Below are 13,998 nucleotides of genomic sequence, written 5' to 3' on the forward strand. Positions count from 1 at the left end.
TAGTATATGCATACAATACCTAAGTTTAAGCAAGAAGGCCGCAATGCCCTTTAAACTTATAGTATAAGCAACTAAATCGTCCGCTAGCACCCTGCCCTATAGCTCTTAGCTATCGCCCTTCGACCTAATTACGTATACGAGCTTATCTCCGTCCCTAAGCCTACTAAGTTCTTTAAGGTTAGCGGTACTTACGAAAACTGTCCTTCTAAGGAGTCTACTCGTCTCGGATAAGATATAGTTAAGCTCGCAGCTAGCGAGGGTGCTAGTTACCTACGTATTAAGGTCTGCCTTATGTCTAAGGATAAGACTAGCTACTCTACTATTATCGAAGGCATGTATTAGCCCGAGGTCTTTACGAACTAGGTTAAGAAGCTTAAGGCTCGTAGCCTAGTTCTACTAAGTAAGATCGGCAAGCTTACTAATAAGCACCTTACTAACGACGACCTCGACTACATATTCGACGGTTAGCCTAATAGTAAGGGGCGTAAGGCGGAGTAGATCCTCAACCCTCTAAAGGAGTACGAGGTCTCTATTTAGATACTATACCTACTATATAGTAATCTAAAGACCGAGAGCAACCGTATATTAATTAACCTAGGCTATTCTCGCGTTATCGACGGCACTAAGATTAAGGGTTACGACAACTTAACCGTCGCTAAGGTTACTAAGGCGTACCGCAATCTAACCGCCCTTCTAGGTTTAAACACCTTCGTACCGTTCCCCTTCCCTACCGCTATCTTAGTCGAAGGCCTTAGTTGCATCTCCGACGCCCTAGTTAGTAGGATTCCTTAGTTAAGTTACGTTGTTTAGAACGAAGTTAAACAGATCCTCTAGCTTAATAACGAGGGACTTAAGGAATATCTATACGATTAGGAGAATACTACGAAGGAAAAGGCTACTAACCTCCTCGTTAATTAAGCTTTCTACGAGGGACAGTACTTCGGTACTAATAGCTTTAACGCATACGGAGGAGATCTCGAGAACCGACTAGTAGATAAGGTTATTACTAGTAAGGATTACGGCGCGTTAAAGCAATAGTAAGTCTATATAGTGTTGCTTAGGAAGTTGTTTTTGCATAATTATAGTATCTAGGATTAATGCTACCCCGGGGGTATTATTACGGAGTTCTAAGAATAGCCTTAGCTAAGAGCGCTAAGGATGTATATATGTTTGTTTTAAGCGAGCATAATGTAAAACGTGTCTAGTTAGACACGAAGAAAGGGAGGGATATTAGCTAGTAACCGGCCCTATACCTATAGGCTAGTTTTGAGCCTATATAAGAGGCCTCCTTCTATAGAGTAGACAGATTATTAACCTCGTATAGCATATTGTTCGTATTACACTTCTATAATGCCTATATTATAGGGCTCTAGTTATTAGCCTAAGCGATAGTCTCGTTATCCTATCTTGCTAAACATAGCTACCTATATTGCTATAGGTTATGTTACCCTCGGTAGCCTATACTATTGCTATAAGTAGTAGTAGTAGTGTTAGTTTCCGTCCTTTAATAACTAGACTTTACTTATATAATAAGTAGAGCCCTCCTATACTTCCTCTAAGTCGGCTACCTAATATTTCCAATACCCTACTATCGCCCTAGTAGTAGTAGTAGTAGCTTTAGCTAAGGGTAAACTACTAACTTCTTATAGTTAGTAAAGGAATATAATCCCTGCTAATAATTAATATAGCGTCTTATATGCTTTTAAATAGGGCTATTTAAAAGCACGGTCTAGGCCTACGAGTTGATAACTCGCAGGGGTAGATAACCAGCCCTCGAAGGATGCGGCAGTAACCTTCGTATCTACTTTAGTAGCCGACTTCGAGAGGCCCCTGCAAATTAGTGGCTTCTGAAGGTCCCTAACAATGTGCACCATCCGGAGGTGTGCAACGGTGGTCAGCCGCCTTTCTGACCTTCCACCAGCTTCACTTTGCTGCTCGTTGTCTGCCTCACGGCATTTTCATATTCATATATTTGTTTGCACCATTGCACAGTCACTCGTTTAACGACCCTCATTCTGAAAATGTATTCCGTTCTTTACGCTTTGCCCCTTTTGGGCGCGCTCATGAGCACTCAAGCTCGATTGTTCACACCTCCGGAGGTCGAACAGTATGTTGACTCTGCACTGCAGCAGTACTCTTCATACACCCACTATCCAGGACCATCTCGTTCTTGGTGGCAACGATTCCCGAAAGGAGGACCAAAGCCCGCTATGGCTGCTCAGCCAAAGGCGGACAGCAATCCGTCCGATCCGTGTTACTTCTGGATGGAAGATATCAAGCATCAGGGAGTCGCGGCATTCAACTCGAACCCATCTGGCTATCAGGTCTTCCGCAATGTGAAAGACTTTGGAGCAAAGGGCGACGGAGTGACAGATGATACAGCAGCTATCAACAGGGCCATCTCCAGCGGCGGACGATGTGCGCCTGGCGCCTGCGCTTCCTCTACAGTGACGCCTGCAGTTGTCTACTTTCCACAGGGCACATACATGGTCAATGGTAGCATTATTGACTACTATTATACCCAGATCATCGGAAACCCGAAGTGCATGCCAACGATGCGTGCTTTTGCGACCTGGTCCGGCGGACTCGGTGTTATTGATGCCAACCCATACCAGTCCAATGGCAAGCTCGGATTCGGAGCAACGAACGTCTTCTGGAGGCAGATCCGTAACCTCATCATCGACACGACGCTCGTACCAGCTTCTTCGGCCATCACTTGTCTGCACTGGCCGACTGCACAGGCTACGAGCTTGCAGAACATGGTATTTAAGATGAGCTCTGCTGCTGGAACCCAGCACCAAGGTATCTTTATCGAAGAGGGCAGCGGTGGCTTCATGAATGATCTAGTGTTCTACGGAGGTCTGTACGGTGCCAACTGGGGAAATCAGCAGTTTACTGTCAGAAATCTAACATTCTCTGGTTGTCAAACTGCCATCAACCAAATTTGGGATTGGGGCTGGACCTACAAGAGCATCAACATCGACAATTGCACTGTGGGTCTGAATATGTCTACGGGAGGCAGACTCGCACAGACGGTTGGCTCTGTCACTTTCATCGACTCGCAAATCAGCAACACAAAGGTCGGCATCCTTACTGCTCACAATCAGACTTCTTTGCCACCCACGGCTGGCAGCTTGATCTTGGAAAATATAAAGCTCAACAACGTTCCTGTTGCAATTAAAGGACCAAGCGGAACCAGACTTGGCAACACAAACTACATCGCTGGCTGGGTCGAAGGTCATACCTACACTCCAACTGGACCAAATGAAGTTCTCAAGTCTCTTACTCCCAATGCAAGACCGGCAAGCTTACTGCAGAGTGACGGCAAGTACTACGAAAAGTCAAAGCCACAATTCGAGCAGAACTCGGTGTCGGACTTCCTCAGTGCTAGAGATGCTGGTGCGAAGGGAGATGGCAGGACCGATGACACCAAGGCACTTCAGAACGCAATCAATCAGGCCAAAGCCGGCGGCAGGATTCTCTACTTGGACCATGGCGACTATCTCGTCTCTTGCACAATCTACATTCCCAGTGGCTCCAGGATCGTTGGGGAGTCTTTCTCCGTCATCCTTTCGTATGGTGCATACTTTGACGACATGACGAATCCCAAGCCGGTCGTTCAAATCGGAAAGGCTGGCGAGCAAGGCTCCATCCAATGGACCGACTCAATTGTAAGCACGCAAGGCAGGCAACGCGGTGCTGTGCTCTTCGAATACAACCTGATTGCACCTGCCGGATCACCTTCTGGTCTCTGGGACGTTCACGCACGCGTGGGAGGCTTCGCTGGCTCGAAACTCCTTCTTGCAAACTGCCCTGAGACACCAAACACTGTAGTGACCGCCAACAATCTTAACACAGACTGCATTTCCGGCTTTCTCACCATGCACATCACCAGCCAGTCAGCTGGCCTGTATCTGGAGAATGTGTGGCTTTGGGTTGCCGACCACGATGTTGAGGATCCCGCACTCACTCAGACAACGATTTACGCTGGTCGTGGTCTACTCGATGAGAGTCAAGGTCCTGTCTGGATGGTCGGTACAGCAGTCGAACAGTAAGTGAATCTCCTCTTCCAACTTTTTTCTAAAAAAAACGGCACTGATGTTCCCTCCAGCCATGTCCGCTACGAGTACCAATTCGCCAACGCTCGCAACGTCTTTGCCGGCCAGATCCAAACCGAGACAGCCTACTACCAGCCGAATCCCAACGCCCGCATTCCCTTCCCCGTCGTGAAAGCCCTAAACGATCCCTCATTCGATTCAACCACAGTCAAGGACAGAAACCTCACCATCCCAGCCGCAAACGGCTGGGGCTTACGGATCGTCAACAGCACAGACATCCTCGTCTACGGCGCCGGTCTTTACTCTTTCTTTAACAACTACAGCACAGCATGTTCCGCACAAGGAAACCAATCCGTTTGCCAGAATCGGATTTTGAGTGTGGAGGGAAGCAATACTCGAGTAAGTGTGTATAATTTGAATACCGTGGGTACGCATTGGCCGATTACGGTTGATGGGAAGGATGTTGCGTATTATAATGATAATCAGGATGGGTTTGTTCAGACGATTGCGTTGTTTAGGCCCTGTATACTTCGATAATATATAGCATATTATCGTCTAACAATACGTACAACACAGCTATCCCTTTCAGTAGTATACTATTAATAGTACGCTACCTAATCTCGCTACTCGCTATCTACTTCTAGTATATATATACGTATTTTAGTAGCGCTACTAAGCGCTACTAAACCGCTAGTTTTGCGATATACCTAGAGTATATCGTAGGCTAGTCCGAAGCCTACTCGAGGCCTATAGACCTTCCTAAAACAGCTAGTATATATTAAAGGCCTATTTCGCGGTATAGTCCGAGTCGCGTTTATATAGCGCGTTATATATAGGTCGTAGAATCGATATAATCGGTAGAATTAGAGCGCGTTTTTAAGGAAATAGTAGAAGAAGGTATTAATATCGTATTATTTAAGTTAGCGGTTATAGTAGACTTAATCGAGGTCTCGTATATATAGCGGAGTAATTATATTATAATAAAGGAACGACGAAGACCGCTAGGCAAGGTTACTAGTATTACGTAGTATATCGACGTTAAGGTTCTATATAAGAGCGTCGAAGGTAGGCGTAGATCTACGTAGATACGCGAGGTTAGAGCCCCTACTAAGGGCTAGAAAGTATAAAAACTAAGGTTATATACCTTATTAATATACGTAATATAAGGTAAGAATACTAACTACTTTAATAGCTAATAATATACTATATATTATCGAAGTATATAGGGCCTTTAGGAATAGGGGCAGGGTTTGAGATATCGACAGTGAAGCGAAACAAGGAGGGTTAGTATAGGGGAGCATGAATTTTATAAAGTCCCTTTGGTTTTAATGCCTTTAGAAAACAGTACCTTCAGTTTCCATGTCAGATCTCCACTGTCTGCTTACTCGACGCTTCTTGCAGCTGTCTTGCCCACGCCTGCCTGATCGCTAATCGCAAAACAGAAGTCATTGAGCAGGTGCTGGTCATCTCTGGACAAGAAGCATTGGCGTGGAGAAAGGCAGGTACTCTACACGAGATGACGCTCTCCATCTCTGGTAATGTCTTGGGGTGAAAGCTTTCGTCCTAAAACTGTCTTGCATGTGAACACTAAGGCTGCATGGATAGCGACACAAAGTTATTGTTATTCACTCCGGACATCTTCACTTGCAGGCTCTAGGCACAGGAATTGCTAGTCAACAGTTATAAAAGCATGCAGAAATCATCTTCTCGATGACACTGTCTACACACAGTTGGATGCGATCTTAAAGCCGGCGTCTTGCAGGACTCGCATCGATTGCACGGAATAAGCTCGTCAGACAGTAGAAGTTACTAGGTCAAGATGCCGCCAAAGCGAGTTCGAAAGCCACGCGCGAAGCCAGCAATACTGAAGCCAGCAACGCCTCCTCCCACGCCACTGCCTCCGCCGCCAGTTCTGACCAACCTCGAACAGACTTATGAGGCTTCAAACTGGCTCTATAGCGCCAGCTCAATTCGGCAAGTCGCGCAGTCTCAAGTCATCCAGGCTGAGGTCGAGTTGGCGATGCATCGTCGTGTAATTGAGAGGGATACAGAAGCGCAGTCTGACTTAGCGGCGATCCGCGAGAAGGTCATCGCTGATGAGGAGTACCTCAAGGAGGCACAAAGCAGGCTGCAGGCCGCTAAGGGTGAAGAGAATGCAGCGATCAAGAGAGTCAGCAATCTCTACGCAGCACTGTCCGGGCGTGAAAAGGAGGAATACGACAAGACTAAGGGTCAAGGACGCAGACTCGAGAAGAGAAACGCTGGCTTACAAGCTCAAGTTGCCAAAGACCAGCACCGCCAGTCTCAGCGTAACCAAGTCGAGGAGTGGTATCAGTTGACCGAGATCGCCTTCGAAAACTACTCACAGATCAAGGTTTTCCCGACACCACCAGCTCTGTACCACTGCAACAAGGACCAATGTCGCCGATCTGTCCATGCGGCCAAGTTCGCTCTCGGCATGTGCTCATGCGATCTGAAGGAAGTCTTCCGGGTATATTCAACCTACCACCAGGACTTCGATCCTAATGAGGAGAGGAAGAGATGGCATCCAGATTTGTTCTCGGGATGTCAGGACAAGCGGATGAGAGAGATGGCGGAGGAGATTTTCAAGGTATTGGGAGAGATGAAGCCGAAGGTATGAAGAAGATGGGTATCGTCGTCTCGATATGAACGGCGTCGCAGGCTGCGCTGCCGCTTGTGTCTTCGCATAGATTGTTCTGTTGCTTGTGCCATGCTCTTGCTTCGGGTCCCATTTCTCATTAACGATTCCCCGAGTATTGCCTAGTCCTATCCATATTCATATACTCTCCTACGACATCAGCTCCACGAGGTAGGCTGCTCGCTATGTGTGTCGGATGTTGATGCTCAGCAGCGTGCTGTGAGAATAATGAAAGCAAGCTCCACACGCGCCAAGCCTTTCTCCGCCCGCTGGCGCCAACCTTGTTTTCACCCTGCACGATTGCTTCGCCAACAATTCTCCTTTCACACTCCTTGCTCCCACCGTGAAGCAGTATGAACACTTGATGTATCTAGACTGCCAGCCGGCCGGCCGTGCCAGCCTCAGGCCACGATCACGTGCCCGAGCGTTCTTGGCATCGCTACCTCTTCTTCGTAGAACCCGTAGACCTCTAATCTACTAGTGTTCTTACATTAAGTAGTTATAAGCTACCCTGCGTTTCTAGCACCTCCGATCTATTAATTCAATTAATAGACACTCCGGTAATATACAGCTCGGTTCTCTAACCTTATCGTCGTCGCCTCCGATCGCTAAAAATTACTATTTATAAATATCTCGTTAAACCTCCTACTAATACGCGTTCACGCGTAGATAGAAGGAGAAGGACTACTAGGTCAATATCTAAAGGAAGAGAAGAAGAATCTAAAGCTAGCTATAGTAGCAACGATATACTCTTATTCTAGCTCTCTACTATAGTTAGGCTTTAAGCTTAAAAGCAAAGCTAACTATACTATATAGGCGGATAGCGCCGAGAGCGCTCTACGCGGTGTAGGCCTCTTTAAGTACGCTAATAGCACACGTACTAAGCTAGTGCGTTAATTAGGCGAAGACTAGGCTATATTTAAACAGCGAGAAGATAAATTTAACATTAAATTATCTTAAGCCTACACCTTCCTCTATACTAACTGCTAATCGTATATCTAAGCAACCCTTATTAGGCTCTATATAGCTAAAGAGGTATAGGATCGTCTCTAAGCCGATTACAAGCTAGGAGGTCTTGCTAAGGAATATGCTCGGTACGTTAAGTAGATTATATTACGCTATATAGGCGACAATTTAGAGGGCTTCTGCAATAAGTATCGCGCTAAGTTACAACTTCTAAAGGAGGGTGATCTAGCTATCTCCGACCGCTAGAGCGTATACTAGTTTATTATATGCCTCGGCGCTTAACCTAAGCTATCTCAATTTACTATATCTAAGCGTAACATCCTACGTAACTAGAGCAGAGCCTCTATAGTTACACTTAATAGATTAATTACGAATGTTATAGACGAGAACATAGTAAGGGACAATAAAGCCACTTACGCTGCTAACTTCGCTAACGTTAACTCTAATCGCCCTAATGCTAATCGCTCTAATTCTAATCGGCTAAAGAAAGACGATAAGTCGAAGGGCAGCAAGAAGTGCAAGTACTACCCTAAAGCGACTAATTATATAACAGAACAATGTCGCAAGAACCCGAAGAATTAAGACGACTAAGATAAGTCTAGTAACTCAACTTAGCAGTAGTAGTAGCAAGGTAGAGGCTAACGAGGCAACTTATACCTTAGCTTAAACTATTCGACTAACAACGCCGACGATAGCGATACAGATAGTAACGATAAGCGAGCGCAGTTCGTATACGCTTAGTATCTAATATTGTCCCTATTTGGATATCGCAGCTTTATAGCATTTGCTACTAACAACGGCACGTCTATAAACGAATCCCTATGCCTGCTAGACCTCGACCTCTCTAAGGACATTATGCTCGTAGAAGACACTAGAGCTAACCTTTACCGCGCTTAAGACCGCGAAGACATAATTATTAACTCTAGCACGACTATATATATAATAAACGACGCTAGACGTATTATTAAGAGTATTCCTTGCTCTACGAGTGTATAGACTAGCAAGGGTCGTCTTATGTCTAAGTCGTATACGCTTATTAGCATAAAGGTTGTTAATAACTTCGGCATAGAAGAGATTACACTATTCGGAGCATTATATATGCTAGGCCTTGCTACAAACCTCATTTCTACCTATATGCTTAAAGCTAAGGGTTGCTACTATCGCAACGATTATAACTTGCTTTATAAGTACCGTAGCAAGAAGCAGGTTCCTATAGCCTATATTAATATAGTGTCTAGCCTACTAACACTTCGCATTGCTAATAGTCTACGATCTAGTACTATGTCTCGCGTATAGCTACTCGCGCGGCCTGCTATTAATATTATTCGCAAGCTAGCTAACAGTTAACAACGACAGTAACGAGAGCCTATTATCGCCCTTACTATAGTAGCAGACTAAATAGCTCTTACTAATTCTAAAGTGCTATATAGTCTTAAAGCTACAAAAGACATATAGCATCGCCGCTTCGGATACCTTTATCCTAGTATAGTTAATTATCTTATTCGAATAGGCTAGATCGAGCTTATCGGTAGTAAGAAGGAATTCTTAGCGTGCCTCGCATGCCGGAAGGCACTTATAAAGAAGGTCTATAGCCGACTAGTTACGAAACGACTACTATATATCTACGTAAAGGTATACGTCGACGTCGTATCTGTTACTAACCGCGGCATTAAGGGTGAATACTACTATATACTGTTTACCTGCGTAACATTACTTTATCGTTATATATATACTAACCTACGCAAGAACGCGGCTACTTAGTATATAAAGATCTATAGACAGTACGTCTACGTATAGACACAGATTCGTATACCGATCTATGTTATCGACAGCGGCGGTAAGTATAGTAGAAACGAGCTTTACGCTCTTTGCGAGAAAGAGGGCATTCGTCTATATATAATAGCACCGCACTCCTTAGAGCAGAACGGCCGAGCAGAAGTTAGCAATTACATCCTTAATACTAAAATTAGGAAGGTTATAATCTACGCTAACCTACTACGTATATTATAGCTAGAGATAGGCCAAACCTATGTAATGCTACTTAATATTACACCGAGCTAGACTCTCGGCCGCTTACCTTATAAGATCGTTACTAGAGAGCTAGGGGTGCAGGATCTACTTCTACGATACGACTAGCTTAAAGCAATAGGCTATAGGTGCATTATATATAGCGAAGATGTTCCTCGCGGCGCTAAATTCGATTTACGCGGAGAGTCTAGATAGCTAGTTAGTTACGAAGGAACGACAACTTACCGTATATAGATAAAACACAAGCACAAGGTAGTCAAATCTAAAGACGTTTAGTTTATCGAAGATAACGGTCCTATTTTAATGCTACTAGATAGCGAACTAGACAATAAGCTAATGCTTAATTTCGACGAGATCTTTCTATACGCTCTAAACCTTATTACTTCTAGGGGTGCGGCTGCATTAATATTAACTACGCTACTAGCGCTAGCTACTGCGCTAGAGGTACCGAGAGAGGCATTAACTGCGCCTTTATCTCTAACGCTAGTAGAACCTAGGCAACGACCTTAGCGACGTAGCATTACGCAACGTCGATAATCTCTTAACCTAATAAAGGCTTTACATTCTAGTAAAGGCAAAGCTCCTACGTTTATACTAAAAGCACTTCCGATAGGCTCTAAGATTATAGCTCTAGAGCCCTACGTCGAGAACGACGAAGAAGAGCCCTTACCTAACCTAGCAGAAGAAGTTCTTAATGCTATAGAATATAGTAAACTTGCTAATCTATTGCTAGAAGTCTAACTAGCACCTCTTTCTCCTATTATTAAAGAAGAAGAAAATAAGGAATAGCAATCCTATACGCCGCCTAGATAGCTACGACAAGAAGATTCTAGGTTACTATCGTAGCTACAAGGGTCTCGAAGACGGTTATTGTTATAGCCTTAACAATAGAGCGACGATACTTTAATACTAGTACCCTTAACTCCGCCTTAACCTAGCAATCCTCGTCTAAACTTGCTCCGATAGTACGACGGGCTTTAGCGAATACTACTATTGCGCTTTAATCGCTTACCGCTATTACCGTCCTATCTAGCGTTACCGACGGCCTTACACTCGCCGCTAACGTTTAAGCGCTTATCTACTCTATCTCTGCCTACGCCGTAACCTCTGCCGAGGTAACCTTAATAATAAGATCTAAATTAATAGCGAACAAAGCGACGTACAAAGCAAGAGCTATATAGTATAGAGCCTATAAGGAAGCAGCCTAATAGGTAAGCTCGTAATAAGACGCGAGATAAGTAGATAGGATATTATAAAGTTAATTTAAATCGCCGCGAGCGCCGCTCGTTCTATTACTTATTAAGCAAGAAAGAACGCAAAGAGCTAAAGGACATGCCGTATACTATAATTAGTGCCTTCGTAGCATCCGTTTAAGACTCTAAAGCATAAGACATCCGCATACCTAAGAGTGCTAAAGAGGCGAAGAAGATACTAGAATAGCCTTAATAGTAGGTAGCAATGCAAACTAAAAAGCAAGCGCTTAATAGCAATAAGATATAGCTTTTAGTAAACAAGACTAACCTTCCGCCGGACGTTAACATTATTAAAGGCCGCTAGGTATTTACTATTAAGCTCGATACTAATAGTAGAATTTCTAGGTTTAAGGCACGATAGGTTGTCCGAGGTTTCTTACAAATTAAGGGAGTCGATTATAATAAGACGTACTTACTAGTTATAAAGTTATCTACGCTCCGACTTATCTTTACTATAATCGCATACTACGATCTAGAATGCCGCTAGTACGATATTGTTACTACCTTCCTTAACGCACTTATTAACGGTAGGAAGATCTACGTCGAGATGCCGTATATGTTTAGCGATAGTATACAAGTATGCCTCCTTCTACGAGCACTTTATAGTCTTAAGCAATTACTATTGCTCTAGTACGAAGAGCTAAAGAAGTTCCTTACTTAACTCAAGTTTAGTCCTATTCCTAGCGATATCTATATATTTAAATATATCTAGTCTAGATCTATAATCTGCATCTACGTTAATAATATACTTATTATTACATACTCTCTTAAGGCAGTAGAGGCAATTACAACGCTCTTTAAAGATAAGTAGACACTACGAGAACTTAGAGATCTTTACTATTTCCTTAGAATACGGATTATTCGAGACCGTAATAAGAAGACTATCTACGTCGTTTAAGACGGCTATCTCTCTAAATTGGTATATAAATATTCCCTTATAGGGTATAAACTACCTACATTACCGATAGACTTACGGAACAAACTCCGTAAGGCACTAGACGGCTATATCGCTAAAAAGGGTCTTAAAGAGAGATATTAAGTCCTAGTCGGAGAAGTTCTTTAGCTAGTAATAATTACTCGTACTAACTGCACTTTCGAGATTAGCCGTAAATCTCGCTTTCTAGCTAACCTAACAACGGAACACTATATAGCCGTATTCCGTATCCTTAAATACCTTATCGGTACTATAAACCGCGGCATTTAGTTTAATAGTAATAGTAGCAGCATTGCGGATCTGTATAGCTTCGCCGATACTACGTAGGCTAATAACCTAGATAACCGCCGGTCGATAGGAGGCTACCTATATACAATCGGCAACTCTCCTATCCTATAGAAGAGCGGACTTTAGCCTCTCGTAATATTGTCTTTAATAGAGGCAGAATATGTTTAGCTAGTATTAGCCGCTCGAGAAGGCATAGTACTAGCAAACCTACTTACTAACCTTAATATCTTTAAGCTAGCCGATAACGACAAGTTAGTGTTTCTAGTTACTATCTATAAAGACAATATCCCTACTATCGACATTACTAAGCGTACTAATAGCATTAATAGCCGTACGAGACATATCGATATACAATATTACTTTACTTAAGAACAGATTTAGAACGGCCGCATTATTGTCGACTAGATTAGTACCGACAAACAAAAAGTAGACGGCCTTATTAAGGCTCTCGATCGCTATAAGTACGAAGCCTTCGTACGCTAACTTAACCTCGTTAACTATATAGTCGCTATTTAGAAACAGATAGCGTAGTAATATACAATCTAATATTAATAGAGTTTCTCGGCCTCTTATTAGCTAACGCTAGAAACACCGCTAATCGCTCGCTCTATATACTTAATTGTTTAATTGCGTAAGTAAGAGATCTATAGCGTGCGCCTTATTACGACCTACGAGTCCTAGACTAATTGTACTAATACCTAATAAAATAGCTAATAGTATATACATTTTATATAGTACGTATACGCGATAAGCGGGAGGCGTTTAAGGAGGTATAGGTAGTAGCCCTTATATAAACAATATGCATTGTTATAGTTGTTGTCGCTTGTAATAACGCTCGTTTAGGGGGTAACTTAATATATCTAGACTGCTAGCTAGCCGGCCGTGCCAGCCTCAGGCTACGATCACGTGCCCGAGCGTTCTTGGCATCGCTACCTCTTCTTCGTAGAACCCGTAGACCTCTAATCTACTAGTGTGTATCTAGACTGCCAGCCGGCCGGCCGTGCCAGCCTTAGGCTACGATCACGTGCCCGAGCGTTCTTAGCATCGCTACCTCTTCTTCGTAGAACCCGTAGACCTCTAATCTACTAGTGTTCTTACATTGAGTTGAACAGCTCACTAATATGCATAGATCTGATCAATGACTAGCCATTCATGAGCAGCTGGGAGGCGGTTGCCGGCAATCTCTACACCGTGTTCCTCAACGGCGGGCCTCAGACGTTGGTATGGGGCTTCCTCCTCGTCTGGCCGGGTGCAATATCACAGGCAGCCTCGATGGCTGAGATGGCCTCCGTACAGCCTATTGCTGGAGCAATGTATCACTGGACTTACGCACTACCGCCGAGCAGTATCACGCGCTTTGCGACCTGGCTCCAAGCATGGATCACTTGGGCTGGCTGGATCGGTATGTCTGTCGGAATAGGGACTGTGACTGCTTCCTGGATCATCAATCTTGCACAGCTGCACTATGCGAACTATGAAGCGAAGCTATGGCATACCACTCTCATCATCGGGGCAATGCGATTGATGACAACCCCTATTAATTTATCCAGATTCGGCAAGCTTGTGCCATGCATCGAGACCGTCGCGGGCTGCTTTCACGTCATGTTCTGGGTCGTGTTCTGCGTGGTCCTACTTGCGACAGCCCCAAAGCACGATGCGAACTTCGTCTTTTTCAGTCGCGTGTCTACACCGCTTATGTCATGATACGTTCATAGGCCTATGATCTATCCCGGGCCCTGTCCTCAGCTTAACAGCACTAAAGCCGCTCTGTTCGCCCGAAACCCTTATCATGGAAGAATGCAGTGCAACGAC

General features: G+C 44.1%; 3 protein-coding genes across 3 annotated transcripts; all 3 read left to right on the forward strand.

The window, feature by feature from the left end:
• Window positions 1-2,264: 2,264 nt before the first annotated feature.
• On the forward strand, window positions 2,265-5,346 carry MYCFIDRAFT_203258 (glycoside hydrolase family 55 protein; the record flags this gene model as incomplete). Its single annotated transcript, XM_007927412.1, has 3 exons — window positions 2,265-4,051; window positions 4,112-4,581; window positions 5,285-5,346. 3 exons carry the CDS (start codon window positions 2,265-2,267, stop codon window positions 5,344-5,346), a joined length of 2,319 nt encoding a protein of 772 aa, XP_007925603.1.
• A 531-nt stretch (window positions 5,347-5,877) lies between these two features.
• MYCFIDRAFT_83137 (uncharacterized protein) lies at window positions 5,878-7,929 on the forward strand (the record flags this gene model as incomplete). Its single annotated transcript, XM_007926193.1, has 3 exons — window positions 5,878-6,693; window positions 6,880-6,904; window positions 7,844-7,929. The coding sequence occupies 3 exons, from the start codon at window positions 5,878-5,880 to the stop codon at window positions 7,927-7,929; spliced, it is 927 nt and encodes a 308-aa protein (XP_007924384.1).
• Window positions 7,930-13,338: 5,409 nt separating this feature from the next.
• On the forward strand, window positions 13,339-13,890 carry MYCFIDRAFT_41886 (uncharacterized protein; the record flags this gene model as incomplete). The annotated part of the gene is made up of 1 exon (XM_007926037.1): window positions 13,339-13,890. The coding sequence occupies one exon, from the start codon at window positions 13,339-13,341 to the stop codon at window positions 13,888-13,890; it is 552 nt and encodes a 183-aa protein (XP_007924228.1).
• Between the last annotated feature and the right edge of the window lie 108 nt (window positions 13,891-13,998).

This window comes from Pseudocercospora fijiensis (assembly GCF_000340215.1).
Source record: "Pseudocercospora fijiensis CIRAD86 unplaced genomic scaffold MYCFIscaffold_3, whole genome shotgun sequence".
Taxonomy (NCBI): Eukaryota; Fungi; Ascomycota; class Dothideomycetes; order Mycosphaerellales; family Mycosphaerellaceae; genus Pseudocercospora; species Pseudocercospora fijiensis.